This window comes from Hemiscyllium ocellatum, chromosome 13 (genome assembly GCF_020745735.1).
Source record: "Hemiscyllium ocellatum isolate sHemOce1 chromosome 13, sHemOce1.pat.X.cur, whole genome shotgun sequence".
Taxonomy (NCBI): Eukaryota; Metazoa; Chordata; class Chondrichthyes; order Orectolobiformes; family Hemiscylliidae; genus Hemiscyllium; species Hemiscyllium ocellatum.
In genome coordinates, this window is record NC_083413.1 from 48619728 (window position 1) to 48642379 (window position 22652).

The 22652-nt window shown below is 39.1% G+C and overlaps 1 protein-coding gene across 3 annotated transcripts in view; it reads right to left on the reverse strand.

The window, feature by feature from the left end:
* The window catches only part of ect2 (epithelial cell transforming 2), an 85122-nt gene that overhangs the window by 39257 nt on the left and 23213 nt on the right, over positions 1-22652 (reverse strand). For 2 of the 3 annotated variants that reach the window (XM_060834155.1, XM_060834157.1), the window contains exons 6-13: positions 18838-18945; positions 16972-17045; positions 15038-15168; positions 14195-14307; positions 11814-11876; positions 10619-10835; positions 8183-8319; positions 1100-1219 (exon numbers count right to left, since the gene is read on the reverse strand). In XM_060834155.1, coding sequence (XP_060690138.1) covers positions 1100-1219; positions 8183-8319; positions 10619-10835; positions 11814-11876; positions 14195-14307; positions 15038-15168; positions 16972-17045; positions 18838-18945 — 963 coding nt within the window. The remainder of the gene's footprint in view (positions 1-1099; positions 1220-8182; positions 8320-10618; positions 10836-11813; positions 11877-14194; positions 14308-15037; positions 15169-16971; positions 17046-18837; positions 18946-22652) is intronic. The other variant, XM_060834156.1, reaches the window with a different exon arrangement.

The window sequence follows — 22652 nt, forward strand, 5'->3', positions numbered from 1 at the left end:
AAAAAGGGCAGGTGTTGCACCTTCTGCGATTGCATGGATTGGGAGCAACGAATGCAATTCTATTGTCGGTTTTGACTAAGATGATGCATCAACATATGGCTTGCGCTGATTGGTTAGGCTACACAAAAACATTCCTTTGCTTAACATAGCCACTTGCTGATATTCAACAATTACAAACTGCTGAAAGGAAAAATTGGCTTAAGTTGATGACTGTTTTAAAAAAAAAGACAGGAAGACAGAGGCAAAGAAATCTATCTTACTAGGTTTAACATTTTTACATCTTGGGGTTGTCTTTTTAACAATAAAAGAGAAGAATGCGTGACCTGTTTGGAATTCTGCATGACATGTTTGGATAAGTCAGTCGTTACGGTTAAAGTGGAGTTCAGATTACTAGAATGTGCAAGTTCACATCTACAGATACTGGCAAAAACACGTGTAATGGCTGTGGATAGGCGGTTAGTCTTAGAAGACTAAAGGATTGTCAATGTTTTATAAACTGTTATACCTTAGTATGGAGTTGGGCGTTTATAGGTAGTTAATTGGCATTTCAAGTTGGAGACAAGGCCCAAATGATACACTTGATTATAAAAATTCTCTTTTGCTTTGAGATTGCAACAGTCCAGGTTCTCTCATAGCAGGGACAAGCGTTTTCAAAAAAGACTGAACAACCTCTAACTTAACTGGAGGAAATGACATTTTTATTCAACAAAGAGTCAAAAATCATCTTAAAAATGTTCATTCCATTTCTTTTCATGTAGATGCCACAAGACATGCTGAGTTTCTCCAGCACTCTTAACAATATACATGTTTAAAGTTGTTATAATAAAAGTGTCAAGATAAAAATGACTTGTAGGGCTCAGTGGCACAGAGGTTGAATTAAAAATCTATCTCCCCCAGAAGCATGACATAAATGTTCCCAAACAGGTTGATTAGTAATACTGAAAAAAAAATTAATTACTCACATGCTCCGTAAATATTAATTTTCAAGTCTTCCTCATGCATTGGAAATTAATACCCCCGATTAGTATTTTAATACAAATTGCATTTCACGATTGTCTGCATAGTATCTCGGTATTTTCTGTACAGAAGTTTTACTTACCTTAATTTTTGTGTGTACATCCAAAATATCTGGAATACTGCCAAATATTGTTTTTATTTCTTCTTGCGCAAGAATAGGACCTCCAAGTTGGCCCTCTTTTTCCAAAGGAACTTTAAATAGCTAACAAAGGATAAATAATTTAAGTTTTATCTGCACACAAATTTATAAATTCATGATATATTTACAAATGGAATGAATAGAAACTGTACAAGCAAAAAAAGTGTATTATTTTGGACAATATTTGGATGACTTCACTTTACTTACAAACCACCAGATGATAGAACATCAAGTCAATCCAGTGTGCCATTTACTGTAAGCATCTAACCTAAAATGGGGGAATGATCATCTAGTGGTAATGCCTCAGATCTGGAGCAACTAAGCCCAAGGTTGCAGGTTAAAAATCCCACTACTGCAGTTGGTACAGGTTAAGTTCAGTAAATAAAAATATCTACAATGCAACAGCTGCCTCAGTAATGGCTATCATACCACCGTCATTGATTGTAGTGAAAATTTATCTGGCTCACCTACACAAAGAAGAATAAATAAAAAAAAAATCAGTCATCTCTACCTGATTTAGCATACATGAGACGCCAGACCTACAACAAATGTGACTCACTCTTATATACCTTCTGGAATGACCTAGCCATTCAAAACGAAAAACAGGGAGAAGCAACAAAATACCAGGCTGGCCAGCAGTGTCCACATCCCAGGATATGTAAACTAATCTGAAAGATGCTTTAATTAGAACATATTGACTAATCAATATGCCTTCAAGAATCATAGTGCCAAAATGTTTTGTATTCAAGGACACTTGGAATACATGATACTTAAGGAACATGGGAACAGGAGAAGGCCAGTGTGTCAAGACTGCCTCACCATTCAATCTGGTAATGGTTGATTGAACACTTCAATGCCTCTCCTTACTCGCTCATCCACACATCCCCATAACCTTGGCCATCAAGTATGTTTACAGCAGAGATTCTCAATCAGAAATCCATACTCTATAGAACAGAACGCCAAAGGTTCACAATCCTCAGAATAAATTATTTCTCTTCATTTCGACCAAAATGGCATTACCCTTATTTTTAAAAATTATATGTTTGGTCCTAAACATCCCAAAAGGGAAACATACTTGCATCCACCATCTCCTCCTTTAAATATTTTGTAGGTCCTCTCATTTTTCAAAATGCTAGAAAATTCAGGTCCCATTTGCCCAATCTCTTTTCATAGGACAGTTCTGTCACCCCAGGAACAACAAACCTACGTCACACTCACCCAATGGGCACTCTCTTTACACAAGATGAAGGGACCAAAATTGCAGTATCCCAGATGCAATTCAACCAAACTCCTACATAACTGAAGCCAGGCTTTAGTATTCCTCTGCTCAAATTCTCTTGCAATTAAAGGCCCCTATTAGCCTCCCTACTAGCTTACTACACCTGCATGCTAGTTTTCAGTGACTTATTGACAAGGATACCTAGGTCGCTTCATACATCTATACTTTTAAACTCCTTATCATCATGTAAGAAATATCAGCAAATCAGTTTCTCTGACCAAAGTTAGTAAAATATCATTTTGGGGAATAAAAGGGAGGTTATCTGCCATGCTTTTTCCCATTCAATCAGCCTTTCCAAACCCACCCGAGATGCTTTACATCTTTCTACTTTTCTAATCTTTGTATCATCTGCAAATTTGGTACTCAACTCCAAATCATTAATGTATAGCTTATGAATTGCTCATGAGCTGCTCGGCCTCAAGCAATGATCCTTACTCTATTGGTCACAGTCTACCATTGGAGAGAATGGCCAGTCTATTCCTACTGTTTTCTGCCTGTTGGTCAATTATGTTATGTACCAGGTCAGACATTTAGCCCACAACCTAACTTTTCAAATTGTTTTAAGCAGATGCAAGGTGACTATTCCAAGAGCGATATAGCTGGTCAAACCACTGTTTTAAACAAAACAGAATTTATTTACACATGAAGAAAAGAATACCAAATTTAGAATAATACAGCTATTTAAAAACCCAACCAGCATTAAAACGCAACTCGACAAAAAGCTGTTCCAATATCCTAGAATATCCTTTAACACAATCCTTGGTAAAAAAAGGAAAATTCAAACATAGGTTCTTACAGGAAAGAGGACCAGCATGGGGCGGTCTCTTTGGGCCCCCAGCTAAAACCAACCCAAAATTAGAACAAAACCTGAAATTGGAGAACTGGCCACTCCCCTTTCATTGTTCAAGTGTTTAAAAAAAAACCTGAAAACCTTTTGATTGTTGACTTAGGCAGCATCTGTTAGCCATTATTAAAGTAGCCAGTTCAGATATTTTGGCAGCTATGCCTTTATAACTCCTCTGGAAAGGAGGCCAAGGACAGATTAACCTTATTAAAATGATCAGTATAGTCACAATCAATCAACCCATCCATGTTAGTATTTTCCCTGATTGTTTGTGGTTTAACATTTTTCTAACCAGCCCCCAAAAGTTTACATTCATCAGCTTTTTTTTAAAAAAAAACTTTATTCATAACACCTTCAAAAAAAAAGTCAGTCAAATGATTTCATAACTATAATTTCATGCGATGTGCAATCAAATCATTAAAAAGCAAAAAAAAGTGCTCATTTATCCCATCCTTCAGAATAAATTCCAGCATTTTGCCTAGCGCCAATGTCAGATTAACAGATCTATAGTTCTGTTTTCTCTTGCTCCCTTCTTAAATACAGATGGCATTTTCTATCTTGCAATGCACTAGAATCATTTCAGAATTAACAGCGTTTTAGAAGATAATCACCAATGCATCTTCTACTTCTACAGCTGTCTGCAACATCCTTGGAATATAGACAATATTATGTTCAAGGGATTTATCAACTATCAGCTCTATGGACACCTCCAGTACAATTTAATTATTAATGTTAATTTCATCAACTTCCCACTCTCCCCATTCACCTGGATGTCCAGTTCTGGGAGATTTCTTCTACCTTCCTCAGTGAAAACAGAGGCAAAGCAATCTTTTTAGCTATGCTGATATTTCTATTCCCTAGTATATATATAGAAATTTTGGGAGAACTTATTTGGTAGAAAGTTACTAACTCCATTGAGTGGATAACCAAAAAAGACACTTTTGGCTAAACATACAAATTTATCTTAAGAACTTCACATTGGATAACAGAGGTAGCTGGGTAACAGTTAGAGGTGAGAAGGGGAAGAAGCAGGCAGTGCAGGGTTCCCCTGTGGTTGCTCCCCTAAACAATAAGTATACAGCTTTGGAAACTGTTGGGGGGGGGGGGGGGGGGGAGCCTTGCAGGTGTAAGCTGCAGTGACGGGGTCTGTGGCATGAGGTCTGGCTCTGAGACTCAGAAGGGAAAGGGGGGGAGGAGGAGAGCGCTAGTTATAGGAGACTCTCTAGTTAGGGAGGGACGGACAGGCGGTTCTGTGGACATGGGCGAGACTCTCGGATGGTTTGTTGCCTCCCGGTGCCAGGGTCCGAGACGTCTCGGACTGTGTCTTCAGAATCCTCAGGGGGGAGGGTGTGCAGCCAGAAGTTGTGGTACACATTGGCACCAACGACATAGGTAGGAAGAGGGGTGGGGAGGTCATTCAAGAGCTCGGAGTTAGGCTGGAAGCTAAAAGCTAGGACAGACAGAGTAGTCATCTCTGGGTTGTTGCCGGTGCCACGTGACAGTGAGGCAAAGAATAGGGAGAGAATGCAGTTGAACACGTGGCTGCAAGGATGGTGTATGAGGGAGGGCTTCAGGTATTTGGACAATTGGACTGCATTCTGGGGAAGGTATGGAAGACAATTGGACTGCATTCTGCATCCTATCAGGCAGGAAAGAAACAGTCGTGTGAGGGAGCCTTGGTTGACGAGGGAGGTTGAATGTCTAGTAAAGAGGAAGAAGGAGGCTTACATAAGGTTGAGGAAACAGGGTTTAGACAGGGCAGTAGAGGGATACAGGATAGCCAGAAGGGACTTGAAGAAAGGGATTAGGAGATCTAAGAGAGGGCATGAAAAATCCTTGGCGGGTAGGATCAAGGATAACCCCAAGGCATTTTATGCGTATGTGAGAAACATGAGAATGATGAGAACGAGGGTAGGTCCGATCAAGGACAGTAGTTGGAGATTGTGTATTGAGTCGGAAGAGATAGGAGAGGTCTTGAATGAGTACTTTTCTTCAGTATTTACGAACGAGAGGGACCGTATTGTTGAAGAGGAGAGTGTGAAACGGACTGGTAAGCTAGAAGAGATACTTGTTAGGAAGGAAGATGTGTTGGACATTTTGAACAACTTGAGGATAGACAAGTCCCCGGGCCTGACGGGATATATCCTAGGATTATGTGGGAAGCAAGAGAGGAAATTGCAGTACCGTTGGCAATGATCTTCTCGCCTTCACAGTCAACGGGGGTGGTACCAGGGGACTGGAGAGTAGCGAATGTTGTGCCCCTGTTCAAAAAAGGGAATAGGGATAACCCCGGGAATTACAGGCCAGTTAGTCTTACTTCTGTGATAGGCAAAGTAATGGAAAGGGTACTGAGGGATAGGATTTATGAGTATCTGGAAAGGCACTGCTTGATTAGGGACAGCCAGCACGGATTTGTGAAGGGTAGATCTTGCCTTACAAGTCTTATTGAATTCTTTGAGGAGGTGACCAAGCATGTGGATGAGGGTAGAGCAGTGGATGTAGTGTACATGGATTTTAGTAAGGCATTTGATAAGGTTCCCCATGGGAGGCTTATGCGGAAAGTCAGGAGGCATGGGATAGAGGGAAATGGCTAACCGGTCGAAGTCAGAGAGCGGTGGTAGATGGTAAATATCCAGCCTGGAGCCCAGTTACAAGTGGAGTTCCGCAGGGATCAGTTCTGGGTCCTCTGCTGTTTGTAATTTTTATTAATGACTTGGATGAGGGAGTCGAAGGGTGGGTCAGTAAATTTGCAGATGATACGAAGATTGGTGGAGTTGTGGACAGTGAGGAGGGCTGTTGTCGGCTGCAAAGGGACTTTGATATGATGCAGAGCTGGGCTGAGGAGTGGCAGATGGAGTTCAATCCTGCCAAGTGTGAGGTTGTCCATTTTGGAAGAACAAATAAGAATGCGGAATACAGGATTAACGGTAGGGTTCTTAGTCAGGTAGAGGAACAGAGGGATCTTGGGGTCTATGTACATAGATCTTTGAAAGTTGCCACTCAGGTGGATAGAGCTTGTAAGAAGGCCTATGGTGTATTAGTGTTCATTAGCAGTGGGATTGAATTCAAGAGTCGTGAAGTGATGTTGCAGCTGTACAGGACTTTGGTTAGGCCACATTTGGAGTACTGTGTGCAGTTCTGGTCGCCTCACTTTAGGAAAGACGTGGAAGCTTTGGAGAAGGTGCAGAGGAGATTTACCAGGATGTTGCCTGGAATGGAGAATAGGTCGTACGAGGATAGGTTGAGAGTTCTCGACCTTTTCTCATTGGAACGGCGAAGGATGAGGGGTGACTTGATAGAGGTTTATAAGATGATCAGAGGAATAGATAGAGTAGACAATCAGAAACTTTTTCCCCGGGTACAACAGAGTGTTACAAGGGGACATAAATTTAAGGTGAAGGGTGGAAGGTATAGGGGAGATGTCAGGAGTGGGTTATTTACCCAGAGAGTGGTGGGGGCATGGAATGCACTGCCCGGAGTGGTAGAGTCAGAATCATTGGCGACCTTTAAGCGGCAATTGGATAGGTACATGGATGGGTGCTTAATCTAGGATAGATGTTCGGCACAACATCGTGGGCCGAAGGGCCTGTTCTGTGCTGTATTGTTCTACGTTCTATGTTCTGAGATGTCAAAATGAGAATGCGCTTTGAATGGAAGCAGATACTAATGCACAAAAAAAATTGCCAAAAATCCAAATTCCAATGCTTTCAAAAGTGAGTAATAGTATTTGTAGACATATTTTAAAAAATAAGCAAACTTCAGAAAGGATTTGCATTTATATAGCCCTTGTAATCTCAGAATGTCCAAAGTGCTTCAAAACCAATAATGTAATTGACTTGTAGTTGCTGTTGCTGCTAATTTAAGCGCAGCAAGGTGATATTTGTAAACACATTTTGGTGAAGTCCATTGAAGAATAAACAATAGCTCGGACACCAGAATACACTCACTTTTCTTTGAATAGTGCTATTGAGTTGACTTTTCACATCTGCAGGAGTAAGAGACTTCAGTTTAACATTTAATAAAAATGGTAGCACTTCCAGCACTTCAGTTCTGCAGCAAGGTGTCATGATAGATTATGTGTTCAAGTTTCTGGAGCAGAAATTAAACCCAGGAACTTTTGACTGGAATGCCGTTAACTGAGCTACAGCTGACCCTCGAGGGGACGAGTGGGGTTATTGTTGTTAAGATTGTTACTTCTTGGAGATATTTTATAAAATAACATCAATAAACTAAATGACTGCCAATTTTACATCTAACAAGGTATTACTTGCATTCTACTGAAACTACGGATTTAAAAAAAAATCTTGTTTGATACCAGGAAACAAAAGCTGTATGCCCTTTGACCCACAAAGCCAAAAACGTGGTTTATATTGCATTACATTCTAAAAAGGTTGTAGTACCAGGGCCTAGCACAATTTGGTTAAGGTGTAGTAGAAAAGTGAAACAAACAACAAGTCAGAATCTGAACACTGCAGATATCTTAGAGTTGTGGGACTAGAGATTTCACAACAGAGATCAGGAAGGCCAAAGCCAGGCAGCGAGTTAAAGACGAAGATGTGAATTGAAAAATCAAGGTATTGCTTGACCAGGAGATCCGTGACCAGAGGCAACAGGCAAAACTTATCTAGTGCAAGTTATGAAAGAGCAGCAGAGTTTTAGATAACCTCAATTGGGAGAGGGTAAAATCTATTCAGACGCTGGGAGAAATGCACAGCTTTTTTTTTCGCTGGTTGAACTGTAAACAGAATATCATTACCTACAGCACACAGATTGCAGTGGTTCTGGAAGGCAGTTTACCACACCTTCTCAAGGGCAATTAAGGACAGATAATAAATGCTGGCCAGTTTCAGAGGTCCACGCCCCACGGGCAGTGTAAATAATAAAAACAAACAAGTGACCCTACCTGAATAATGGTCGTTAAAATATCAACATAGTTGCTTTCTGTCTGGTACAGTTCCATTGCAACTTGCCACCGTGCAGACTGCTTTGCAGGAATAGCTGCACAGCATTTCGAAGATTTTATGCTAGACTTGGGAGTTTCTGTAGGATGGAAAAACAATTTTCAACAATATATAGCAACAGCACTAAATATAGACATAATTTCTTGTCCAGTCGGCAGAAAAATTCTTTGAATAAAACAAAAAAAAAAAGGTGAAATGCCAGAAAAGCTCAAACCTAAAATTGCTCTGCACAAATTCTTTGAAGGACGCTACTTATTTTAGGCTTAAATGAGAATTAAACAACCCTAATTTTTTTGCTGTACAAAAGACACCATGAAGCAATTGCAAAAATGCTCTTACTAGTAATATCCCAAATGGTACCTTCATTATAAAGTGCACTGACATTCCACAAAGTAAAGCTTTGAGCCACAGAACATTCAGAGACTGAAGACATTTCTACATCCTGCAGGTTTTCAATCATGCTGCTTTGTTGAAATTCATCATTCTCATTTTTCTCCAAGTACTGCTGCATTTGCTTATCAGCTATTGCCACCTCTAATTCTAGAAATCGTGCTTTAACCACATTGGAAAACGCATCGTGACATTTTTGTAACATGCCAAAATCTCCATCTTTATCCAAATTGCCTCGAGTTGGAAGCCTCTCTTCCTGATCACATGACTCAATATCCATATTTTTGGCAGTGGTACTTTGTTGAAATTCTGTCAAATGCATTTCAATAACTTGTGACAAGTCAGTAGTCTTCCTAAAGTTTGCTAAATTATCGACTGCATTTGTTTTGTGAGGCCCTTCAGCTACCTCAACATCAAGCTTTTCTGGAGTGCAGGAAGAAGCATCCATTTCAATCACAGTGTTGCTGCACAGGACGTTCCCCTCAGTAACTTCTAGAAATTCTACAAAAGCTTTCCTCTGAAATGTTTCTCCTTGTGCTTTGTCTCTAACCTCAGGCATATCTTCAAGCTCAAAAGCTAATTTTACCTTTGAAGTGTTAATAGGGGAACTAAAAATATTTTGTTCATATTCTTCTTTCTTTTGAAGAAATTCTAGACATTTAGCATGTTGTCCTATTTCTGAGTTGATATGACTAATAAGCTTGCCAGACTTTTTTCCATTTTTGGACCATCTCTGAACTCGGCAGTTATGGAATGGTTGGCCACCTTGCACAAATGTGCCCTGCTGTCTATCACTTGTTCTATGCCTCTTTGCTATCCTGTTCATTTCATATTCTGAAAGAAAAAAAGAACTAAATGAGACTGGTTATTCCTTCTAAAATAACTTAACTTATTTAATTAAAAGACTGCTGCTTTAGTTGAATCCAAATAATGAAAATAACAGGGATGCAAGATGGGAATAATACAATAGACTGTCCAATTACATTAAATTGTACTCTTTAAAAACACAATTCAATTTTACTTACAAAAGAGTCAGTGATACCACAGATGCAAAATGTGTTGACTTTGTGAAGACAATAATTGTTCTTCCAGATTTGGGGATATCAAGAAAAAGGAATAGACAATGGTGTTCCCAAAGTTCTACATCAGAAATAGAGGTGGTTGTAGTACAGACAGACAGTAATCTGCACTGAGTACAAACAGCACAAATTCAACGTCTGCAGATGGTAAAACCCAGTGCCATATTGAGAAAGGGGACGAAAAGGAACAACTGGTCACACAGATTGTCGAAACAGGAATACATAGAAATTTAATGTGGAGAAAAATGTAAAAATTTAAAAGAAAGAACAGGGAAACAACATAAATTAAAATGATAATTAAACTAAATTAATTAATTTAAAGGGACTACAAGAACAGAGACTTGGTGTATCGACATTAAAACAGTAAGGACACAGAGTATAGCATCCTTGATTTTATAAGAGCAAGGAATTGTGCTAATCTAACTTAAAATACTGGTTAGACATCAAGCCAATGTTCAACACTGGATAATAACGTTTGATCTCTTTCTGTGTGGGTTAAGAGAATTAAATATTAGAATGGTATCAAGAATGAAGGAATTGAGAAGAGACACCATATCTCTACCATCAGGCTCTGTAGAATAGAGAAAATTGATTACAGTGACAGGAAGGTCAGGAATATCAGGGCATAAATTTAAGGTGATAATAAAAAAAAAGGAGCTGCATGATTGCAAATGTTGAAGTGATAGTAAAATCAAATTGAACACCAACATTTCAGAAGGACATCTGCTAAGTATCATAAGCAAAGAACAAGTACTGACAGAATTATTGGAGAGTACAATTGTAAAACTAATTGAACAGCACATTTGAAATAATCAACATAGAATGAATTAATGATCATCTTCAGTGCCAGGTAATTCTTATTTCAAAAATAGTTTTTTTATAATAAAATGAAAACAAAAATCAACCAACCTCCACATGACTCCGGCGTGTTAGAGATGTCCAGCAAAGATCCCAGTGAAATGGAAGCTTCTCCTGAAGGCCTTTTGCGTGGAGGAAAAGGCGAGAAGCTGTCAGTCTCTCTTGTAAACTGTGTCAGTGTATCCCGCAAGCGGCGCCTCTTGCGCATGCTATTTGGTGTGCTCAATGAAAGCAAAGACACAGATGTCTTCAGAGTTGGGCTTTCTGACTGTAATTAGAGAACAAAAGCCTTATTACAGCTGAACATCTCTAGAAAAAGTGGATCAGTATAGAGTCATTCAGCACAGAAACAAACTCTTCAGTCCAGCACTAAACTAGTTCTATTTGCCTGCATTTGGCTCATATTCCACTAAACACTTCCTATTCATGAATCTGTAAAAATGTATTTTTAAATGTTTTAACTATACTTGCATCTACCACTTCTTTTGGCAGTTCATTCCACATACGAACCACCCCGAGAAAGTTGCCTCTCAGGTCTCTTAAATCTTTCTCCTTTCACCTTAAAAATATGTCCTTTAGTTTTGAACTCCCCTACCCCAGAGAAAAGACATTTTCTATTCAACTGGTCTGTACTCCTTGTGATTTTATGACCGTCCAAGGTCACCTTTCCTGCACTCCAATGAAAGGAGTCCCAACCTAATCAGTCTCTCCTTATAACTCAAACCCTCCAGTCATAGAAACGTACTGCATGGAAACAGACCCTTTGGTCCAACTCGTGCATGCCAACCAGATATCCTGGATAAGTCTAGTCCCATTTGCCAGGATATGGCCCATACTCCTTTAAACCTTTTGTATTCATATGCCCATTCAAATACTTTCTAAAATGTTATAATTGTGACAGCCTCCACCATTTCCTCTGGCATCTCATTCCCTCTGCATCACCCGCTGCATGAAAAAGTTACCCCTCAGGTCCGTTTTAAATATTTCCCCTCATCTTGAATCTATGACCTCCAGTTTCTGACTCCGCCACCCCAGAGAAAAGATTTGTATATTTACCCTAACCATACTCCTCATGTATTAAAACCTCTAGAAGGTCAACCCTCAGCCTCCAGTGCTCAAAAAGAAACTCCTTCCAGCCAATTCAGCCTCTCCTTATAGCTCAATTCCTCCAACCCTAGCAACATTTTGTAAATCTTTTCTGAACCTCTACAACTTAATTACATAGTTACAAGTAAATTTGGTATACCTCTTCAAACAAGTACATTGATTCACCAGCTCTGGCATCCATCTGTATACTTCCCCAGAACCACTGAAAACAAGACAGATTGTTAATAGTGATAACACTAAAGAACCAAATCCAGACCGCATTACCTGATATGAACTTAATTAATTGAAATCTGTGAACAAAGGAAGAGAAATATGCCATTCAACTCATCAATGCTGATCGATCATTCAGTAAGATCAAGGTTGATCAGATTGTGTTCTGTCATTTTGCCGAATGGTCCCTATTACCATTTACATCCTTGCCCAAAGCTTTATCAAACAATGTCTTGAATAAATTCAGTGAACCAAACTTCATTGCTTTTTGGGGAAGAGAATTCATGGATAAAATGACTCAAAATATTATCCCTCATCACAATCTTAAAAGGAAATCTCTTTCTTAAAGTGTCACCTGGTTCTAGAGTATCTCAAAAGAAAAAACATCCTATATTTATCTTCGAGAAGTCCCTTCAGAATCTTCAGTTTCAAGATCACTTGACATATTTAAAGTTCCACTGGATACAAGTCCAAACTATTCAACACCCTTCATCCAAGAAATGAGATACACAAATATTCTCCGAATAACTTCAGACATTTCATTTCTTTGGGCACAATAGTCAAGACATAATCTCAAGGCTCTGTAAAGCCACAGTACAGCTTATCTAATTATATATTCCTTTTCCCTTGCAATATACAGCAACATTCAGTTTACCTACACCCATGGCTATAAAAAGTGGAATTTTATAAGTGGGTTACAGTTATAACTAAGCAGAATTAAATTGGTCATAATTGTTTACTTGTAGTTCAAGTCTATTTACTTGCAAAAAAACAATACTTGTTATTAAGTATACAAACCTACTTTTTCAACTACATCTAAAAAGACAAGTTGGAGTTCTGCATACTTTTTAACCATCTTCAACTTATGTGACAACCCGAGGAATAGTAGGTCTGGACTTCTAATGTACCCTAGTGAGGCACGCTCTGCAAAAATCAATAATACACAGCTGTTCGATTCCAAACCAAAGTGGAAAAGTTTGCAGTTTTCACATTATATCCCATGTCAGTCACTAGAACTCTATATCTATTTGCAGATTCTCTAATTCCTCTTGACAATTAGAGGAATCTCAATTATCCAGCATTCGATTATCTGAATATCGGATTATCTCACAAGGTCCCGATGCTTGGCTAAACTATGCTATCCGACATTCAATTAACTGAATGAAATACTCCCCGACTGTATTCTCTGGATAAATTGAGGTTAATCTGTAATTAAATTCTCATTGTCCTAAAAAAAAAAGGTACCATATGTTCAGACCTTTCATCCAAGTCACTGACATGGACTGTAAATCAGTTGAAGCCCTACAGGTGACCTTTCTGCTACTTCATTAGTTACAACTTATCAACCTGAAAACTTTCACCTCTCCTCTTTGCTACCTTTTAGCTAACATTTTCTATCCTATGGTAACTCAAAATGGCACAGGATTGTAGCTACAAAACACTTCAAGATCTTTGTGACAATAAGTTATTCAATAAAATCATTCATATTAGAATATGTCACCCCTACAAACTGAGCTCTTATTTAATGTAATCATCCTTGATGTGGCATCTTGTCAAAAGCTTACTACAATTCAATACACCACAACCCCAGGTTCCCTTCTACCTTGCTTAAGTTAATCAAACATCATTTCCTTTTCAGAAACCAAGTTGGTTCTGCCAGATTGTTCTGAGATTTTACATGCCCTACTATAATCTCTGACAGTAGATTCCAGCATTTCCCCTATGATACCATCTAACTGACCTGTAGTTTTCTGCATCACCTACTCAAAAAAGGTCTACCAATACAATTGCTGTCCTACCTCTTAATCTAGTTTCTCAGGGCACATTAGTGAGCACCTCTTCACATTAAATGTAAATAAAAGATTATAGTAAGTATCAGTCTTTGATCAGTACTTTACATCTTCAAATACTATCAATTTACAATTAGCATTGCCAAAATGTTCCTTTGCCAAGAGGTTACTGATTAATCATTTAAAGCATGAAAATCTGCATAAATTAATGCAATATCACTGAAAAGACATTGAGGTTGATTTCAGCTATCACTGGGACATACACTAACAAGGTAAATAAACACCTGAAACTTCTTCAAATAAATTCAATTCTAAGACAGTAACAGAGTTTCAGCTTTCACTCAAAGTGGCACATTGCAACGGTCATCAAAAACTCTCAAAAAAAGAGAAAAAAAAAAGTGTTGTGACAGGTGTGGCGCTGGTTTATTGAACACCTGAGTCCAAACTACTTTGCTTTCACCTATGTAATTTCATATTATATCAATTTAAGGCACAAATATGCTAAAGAGACAGGTCTCACCTCCTGTTTTACAACAAACAGTTTTTTGATGGGTTTAAATGGCAGCTGTTTTATTGTATTCTCCACCACAAGGTGAGTGCATGCTTCATCACCAAGAGGCAAGTATCTTCCTCCTGGAAAACAAGGGTACGCATGTTGCCAAATTTTTGTTACTTGCAATGTCAGATCTTCCACAATATTGTGCAAATAATCCATGGCCAGGAATACTGTTTCAAACAGCATTCAAATATCTACTGCATTATGGACAGCTCCAGATCAGGGTCTCGCAAATCAGTGTTAAAGCAAGCCATTAGGCCCATTGAGTTCACACCAACCCTCCAAAAAGCATACCATCCAGGTCCATTCCCTAACCTACCCCTGCAACCCTGTATTTCTCAAGGCAAATCGACCTAGCCTGCTCATCCTCTGCCCCTACAGGCAATTTAACATGGCCAGTCTCCTAATGTACACATCTTTGACCTACGTGAGAAAACTTACGTAGACACCGGGAGAATATGCAAACGCCAGAGATAGACAGTCGCCAGAGGGTTGAATCAAACTCAAGTCCCTGGCGCTGTGAGGCAACAGTGCTAACTGCTGCTCCAATGCTACCAAATCTTTATAGAACAATTTTTTTATAATTTCAAAAATTAAGAATGGATCAAAAGTAACCTATGAAAATCACCAACATGCATCAGTTGCGACAAATATGATGCTCAGAAGAAGTTTTGTACATAAAGAAAAAAAATGTTTAAACTTCCACGAGGTCCCCTATGTTCTTTCAGAAATTACTGCATTCAAAACTTTAACAAATTGCCAAGAAGAAAACTCTAAAGTGATTGTTCTCGTATGTCCTCCACAGACCTTGCATTTCAGTCATTTCTTCCATAGTTCGGAGTTCTTCATCTGGGAATCCCAGAAAAGATAACACACAGTCTTGAAATGGGGGCACCTTGAACTCATTTCGAAACACTTCATCGGCAATATGAAAATCACTACAGAACAAAAGCAACTATTAATCACAAGCAAACAATTTTCATAACTTCGATTCATGACAGGAACACTCAAAATTGATGCATTTTTCTTAATGACCAAAGTATGACAGGACAGACTTGTTATGGACTTTACTTTGAAATACTATAGATAGGTTTCTTTTTTGTTTTCTGAAGAGTATCCAATTTGGGAGCAAGCATCTGGATATATAGGTTTGTTTGCCCACATAATAAGATTACCAAAGGGACAAATTATACTTTTGGGAATTCTGTCCAATGGCACATTAACAGGGCTTGCAAACCTTTAAAAGAAAGAATCAAAACTGTCAGGGTATCTACTAACTTTATAAAAAAGTGCAGCATTTAAAAATTATCCCTGGTTGACCATGTCCTTTCCAAAGCAATTTTCTTTTACCATATCTACATTCGCCTACTTTTCAAAAATAATCAAGATCTTAAAATGTTAACAAGATTACTGGCTTTATCTATTGTTTGCATTTGCATGGAGGGTTTAACATGCATATTAAATAATTTGCTCACACAACCTTCAGTAAATATTACATTGTACCTTTTGCATCTGCAACAAGCAAACAGCTGAATGTTGAGCATAACCTAAAATGGTCTTAGCTGGCCCCAGGCTCAGTCTATTTGATCTTCTCCATTGATTCTACACAAACCTACTTAAATTAAAACATTGAATGTATTATAGCTGAATTTGCCAATGATCCCAAGGAGGGTAAGATGTCCAGAGGAGGTAGAACCTTGCAAAGAAACTTCAGGCTGTCTATGGGTTAAAAAAAAGAGATAACAGTAGATGGAACAAACTGTCTCTGAAGATCCCTCTGAAGGGTCAATGAATATTAAATGTTAATTCTGCTTTCTCTCCACAGATAAGGTCAGACCAACTGAGTTTTCCCAGTAAATTCTGTTTCTGTTTCAGATTTCCAGCATCTACGATTCTTTGGACTTGTGTATCCATATTATAACTGCATTTTGCTCTACACTTAATATGTACCGTCTGGGTGACTTATAAACTATTCCCATTGTGGCTGACATTTACTATTTCCTAATTATACGCCAATTAAATCAGTCCTCTGAGGCATACCTAATGACATTTAATAATTCTACCCTAACACTTGTTCAACCTCAGAGTCTTTCAAAAAGAAAAGCATCATTTAATTTAGATTAAGTTACAGTCACAGTCACCTTGCATCCATATCTTTGTATTGGCCATCAGGTCGTACATCTTAAAATTTTTGTGCTAACAATTCATCAATTTTGTTTTCAAAAGCAGAATGCTTTTGCCTTTTTATAATTTCCAGCAAATCTTTCATTTCACAACTTAAAAGTAGATTTAACAAGGTTTAAACACCTCAAGAATCATTGTGGCTTTCTAGACCATCTATATTTTACATTAAAAAAGGTAAATTCTACATTGATTTGACATGGTTTGTATTAGTTAGACAATTTCTACTATTCCAAACAACTTTTTAAAAAACTGAACCATTATGTTCCATGAATTATAAAATTGAGATAAAAAGCTCTGCACTGTAAATGCAATGTGGAATATTTTAAATGCATTGAAATCCTTAAAACTTCAGTATACATGAACAAGTATATAAAAAAAATCAAATAGAACATTTCTGCACTGCTCAAAAATGCATTGTCTCGATATTATTTCTACATTTACAATTGAAATTTTCCATACAATTCCACACCCTCAGAATTAAAGAAAGGCTGCATAGCATCAATTTCATTCAATAAAACTGCCTTCTATTTAAAATTATAGTAACTTGGAAAACTCACACTTCATTCCTTCTTTCCCAAGCCGCATAAATCCAATCTGCTCTCATGATAGGAGTGCCCATACTTACAGCAGCCTGCAATCAAGACAGCATATATGAATTTCCATCCTACAGGTTCCCCAAAAGATGAGTCAGTTGATGCTGCTAAAGACAAGACCCAATCTAAAAAAAAGCTTAGTGTAATTTCAAGAGCATATTAATTGGCATCAAGCTGATCAACTGGATGGAGAAAGAGAAGTGTGTAAGAATCATCATAAGAGCAATGATCTTGTAGTTAAAGTGTACTTGCATGGATGTACTACTACTACTCCTACGATACACAGCAAATGTTAACATAATGGTCATGTTTTCACATGCCAACCCAGTGGCATTAAATAATTCGAAGGGGAGACAGTAGTGTCACATGACAGGACCAAAGACCCAGGTTAATGCTCTGGTTTCACAAGTTCAAATTTCAACATAGCAGCTGGTGGAACTTAATTCAATTCTACCAGGTCTGGACTAGAAACAGTCATAGATTGATGCAAGAGTCCATATGGTTCCCCAATGTCTTCAAGGAAAAGCCATCTGCCATCCTGGTCTGGCCCAGGTAACTTCAGCGCATATGTATTCTCCAAATGCTTAAGGGCAATTAGAGAATGGCAACATGCTAGCCTAACCAGAAATATACACATCCCCAAAAAAAAGGTAATTAAAAAAAACTATAAGCTATAAACACAAACCACAAGAGATCAAAAGATTGCCAAAACAAACCAAGAACTCACTACTCTGCGGTGCACTGAGACAATCCCATAATAAACCTCTGGTACTGTGAGCTTATATTGTTACTCATACTCAACTTGCTTGCACCCAAATAACATTGATCTAAGCCATCACACAGTCATTAGACAGCAACTAACGTACTGCCAAATGGTCCTGGTCATAATATAGGAAAAGTATGATCAAAAGAGGAGATTTACATTGACATTGACAAGAAGGGAGAATTTTAGCTCGAAGGAAAGATTCACCAAATTGAATTCATCTGTCACTTTTCTGAACACCTGACAGAAGAGATTTTGTGCAAAGAAGAAAAAAAACAGGTGCTGGATTAAGAAGGACCTCTTTCTTGAAAAAGAGGTCAGCAATTGGGGCAAAGATTTAGAAACTGGTCGAAGTATTAGAAGGGAATTGAGCAGTAATTTTTCTATTTAGGGCGTGCAGAATTCACCATCTAAAGACATTGCAGTTGAATGAGAAATTTTCATATTTAAAAAGACTATACACTTCAGTCTTGAGGACAGCAGACCAAGAGCTGGAGATTGGGGTGAGAATGAATAGCTTCCACAGGCTAATACAGACAGGACAGGCTTAATCACCTCCTTCCAATCAGTACATCTTTCTGTTGCATTGGATTTGCTAACCTGCGTCAACTGAACAGGTTGAAGAATTATTTTCTGTCTGACCTTTCCCCAGCTGTTGCTTTGTACACTGCACCCCTCCTCCTTCAGCTTCCTAATGTCAAACCCCACAATCTTGCAAAACAACACATACGTCACTTGAAATTGTTCTACGCATGTTCTTCTTCCATCTAGCTAGTTTTCTAATAATTCAGCTGCTACCTGCATTTCCAGTCCTTTCCTGACTGATTACCAAATTTGATAAACTTGGAGTGAGACTGTGTACTATATGGATAGGATAAATTAGAAACATTTTAGGAAATCATGTTTCAAGCATCCTCTTTCTCCCACCACAACACATCAAATAAATTAATATTCTTTACCAATCTTCAACCATTCCACTGATTTGTTAAAAATCTCAGCTTTTGAGAGAAAAGCTTGCAGTGTTCTTCAAATGTACAAAAAAAATGATCAAAAATATTTGTGCGTACCCGGAACTTGTCACTCTGAGTAGAACTGGCCACAAGATGAGTTATTTTACCAGTATATTCTTTCCGAATGGTTGCTCCCATATGATGTGCCAGGGTAACAAGGACAAGCTGCAGGTTAAAAAGAAGACAATGGAAAAGCAGTTTTCAAACAAAGTAATTCTGTTACCTATCTATGAACGGGAAATGAGGATTTATAGGCTGTTACATGGATTAAGGGTTGTTTAACAGAGAGAAAACAAAAATCAGGAAGGAAGAAATCCAACCAAAACTCTGGATCAGATATGTGGATGACACCTTTGTAATCATCAAAAACACAGATATAGAAAAAACACACCGAATCATCAACGCCACACTCACAGGAATCCAATTCACACGAGAAGAGGAAAAGGATAGCCAACTCCCATTCCTAGATGTGTTAGTAGAGAGAACACCCAACGGAGAATTCACCACAAGGGTACACAGGAAACCAACACACACAGACCAAGTCTTAAACTATGAAAGTAACCACCCCAACACACACAAACGAAGCTGCATCAGGACACTAATCAAAAGGGCCACAACACACTGCAGTACACCAGAACTGCGAAAAGAGGAAGAAGAACATCTATACAAGGTATTCGCCAAAAACAGATACCCACGCAACTTTATCACCAGATGCCTAAGAGATAGACCGAGGAACGAGGACATGCCACAACCAAAAGGACTAGCCACTCTACCATACGTCAGGAGCGTCTCAGAACTGACAGCCAGACTACTGCGACCCTTAGGACTCATAACAGCACACAAGCCAACATCCACGCTCAGACAACAACTCACTAGAACAAAGGACCCAATACCCAGCATGAGCCAAACTAACGTAGTTTACAAAATACCATGCAAGGACTGCACAAAACACTATATAGGACAAACAGGAAGACAGCTAACAATCCGCATCCATGAACATCAGCTAGCCACAAAACGACACGACCAGCTATCTCTAGTAGCCATACACTCAGACAACCAGCAACATGAATTTGACTGGGAAAACACCACTATCATAGGACAAGCCAGACAGAACAACCAGAGAATTCCTAGAAGCATGGCATTCATCCACAAACTCCATTAACAGACACATTGACCTGGACCCCATATACAAATCACTGCAGCTGAAACTGACACCCGGAAACGGCAAGAACGTCCATCAACAGACACATCGACCTGGACCCCACATACAAATCACTGCAGCTGAAACTGACACCCGGAAGCGGCAAGAACAAACCAATATAAATACCGGAAGAAACATCAAAGCAGCGCTTCACACGAGGCTCCAACAGCACTGATGATGTTCCCTAGCCAGGGAACGAAACGTTTGCAGCAAAAACTTCCAGCTCGGCGAGCAGAACCACAACAACGGAACCTTTTCAAAGTGGAACGGCTCCAGTAACAAAGTGCTACAATGATTAGTCTGATAGCATTAAATTATTTAAACTACCTACATCAATGAATTGGAGAAAGAGGCAGAGTGTAACATATATAATACAGAAATTGCATCTCTTGTTAAGCAGAAGAAGGAGGCTTGTGTTGGTGAGGCAAGATGGTTCAGATGAGGCAATGGAGAGTTACAGATCAGCTAGGAAGAATTTAAAGAGAGTTATGAAGAGCAGAGAGGACACGAGCAGTCTTTAACAAATAGACTAAAAGAGAACCCTAAAGCTTTCTATCGGTATGTGAGGAATAAGAGGGTGACTAGGGTAGGAATAGGGCCAGTCAAAGACAGAAGTGGGAAGTTGAATGTGGACCCTGTGGAGATCGGAGAGGTGCTAAATGAACATTTCTCGGTTTTCAATTAGGAAAAGGAGAATATTGTAGAGGAGCAGAATGAGGTAGGAGATATTAGACTAGAAAGGATCGAGGTTAGTTTCGAACAGGTAGAATTAATAACACGAGTGAAAGTAGATAAGTCCCCTAGGCTGAATGGGATTTATCCGAGGATTCTCTGGGAAGCTAGGGAGGAGATAGCAGAGCCTTTGGCTTTGATATTTGAGTCATCATTGCCTACAGGTTTAGTACCAGAGGACTGGAGGATTGCAAATGTTGTACCCTTGTTGAAGGGCAGTAGAGATGACCCAGGTAATTATAGACCAGTGAGCCTTACTTCTGTTGTAAGAAAAGTTTTGGAAAGGATTATAAGAGATGCGATTTATAATCATCTAGAAAGCAACAATTTGATTTCAGATCATCAACATGGTTTCATCAAGGGCAGATCGTGTCTCACAAACCTCAGTTTTTTGAGAAGGTGACCAAGCATGCAGATGAGGGTAGGGCAATTGACATGGTATACATGGACTGCAGTTAAGCCTTTGATAAGGTTCCACATGATACTGATGGATAAAATGCAGAGGCATGGAATTGAGGGTGATTTAGCAGTTTGGATTAGAATCTGGCTTTCTGAAAGTAGGCAGTGGTTGATGGAAAATATTCAGCCTGGAGTCCGGTTACTAGTGGTGTGCCACAAGGATCTGTTTTGGAACCACTGCTGTTTGTCATTTTTATAAATGACTTAGACGCAGGCATAGGTGGATGGATTAGTAAATTTGCAGAGGACACTAAAGTCGGTGGAGTAGTGGACAGTGTGGAAAAACGTTACAGGTTGCAGGGGGACTTGGATAAACTGCAGAATTGGGTTGAAAGGTGGCAAATGGAGTTCAATGCAGCTAAAATGTGAGGTGATGCACTTTGGGAAGAATAACAGGAAGGCAGAGTACTGGGTCAATGGAAAGATTCTTGGTAGTGTGGACGTGCAGAGGATTCTTGGGGTCCATGTACATAGATCTCTGAAAGTTGCCATCCAGGTTGATAGTGCTGTTAAGGCAGCATACAGTGTGTTAGGTTTCATTGGTAGAGCGATTGAGTTCCAGAGCCACAATATGATGCTGCAACTAAACAAAACACTAGTGTGGCCACACTTGAAATATTGTGTACAGTTCTGATCGCCCCATTACAGGAAGGATGTGGAAGCATTGGAAAAGGTGCAGAGGAGATTTACCAGGATGTTGCCTGATCTGGAGGAAAGATCTTACGAGGAAAGGCTGAGACACTTGTGTCTGTTCTCATTGGAAACAAGGCTAAGATAGGATTGGATAGAGACATACAAGATGATCAGAGGATTAGATAGGGTAGACAGTGAAAGTCTTTTTCCTAGGATGACGACATCAGCTTGAGGGGGCATAACTACAAATTGAGGGGTGATAGATTTAAGACAGATGTCAGAGGCAGGTTCTTTACTCAGAGTGGTAAGGGTATGGAATGCCCTACCTGCCAATGTGGTTAACTCAGCCACATTACGGAGATTTAAACAATCCTTGGATAAGCACATGGATGATGAAGGGATAGTTCACAGGTTGGCACAACATTGATGGCCGAAGGGCCTGTTCGGCGCTGTATCGTTCTATGTTCTTTATCGAGATTTGCTGCTGACCAAAATAGGTATAAGGACATAGGAATCTGAATTATGATCAAAATTGGTTGACTGGCTGTACAAAAATTTCAGCCTAGCAGCATTGAAAGTCTACCTACAGTACAGACTGCAGTGACTCAGAGGAAATTCACCATCACATTCATAAGGGCAGCTAGGTTCATGCTGGCCTGACAGCAATACCAGTGTTCCAAAGGTGAGAAAAGGTCAAAATTAGATTTGCTGCCTTAAAATTGCTTGTTACACTTTTTTTGTTTTGTGCACAAGAACACCCATATCCCTCTTGTCGGGAGAGCCAAAAGGCAGACTATTTCGTAAATAGAGTAGACTCCAATAAAGTGAACACAAGGTATTTGACCTC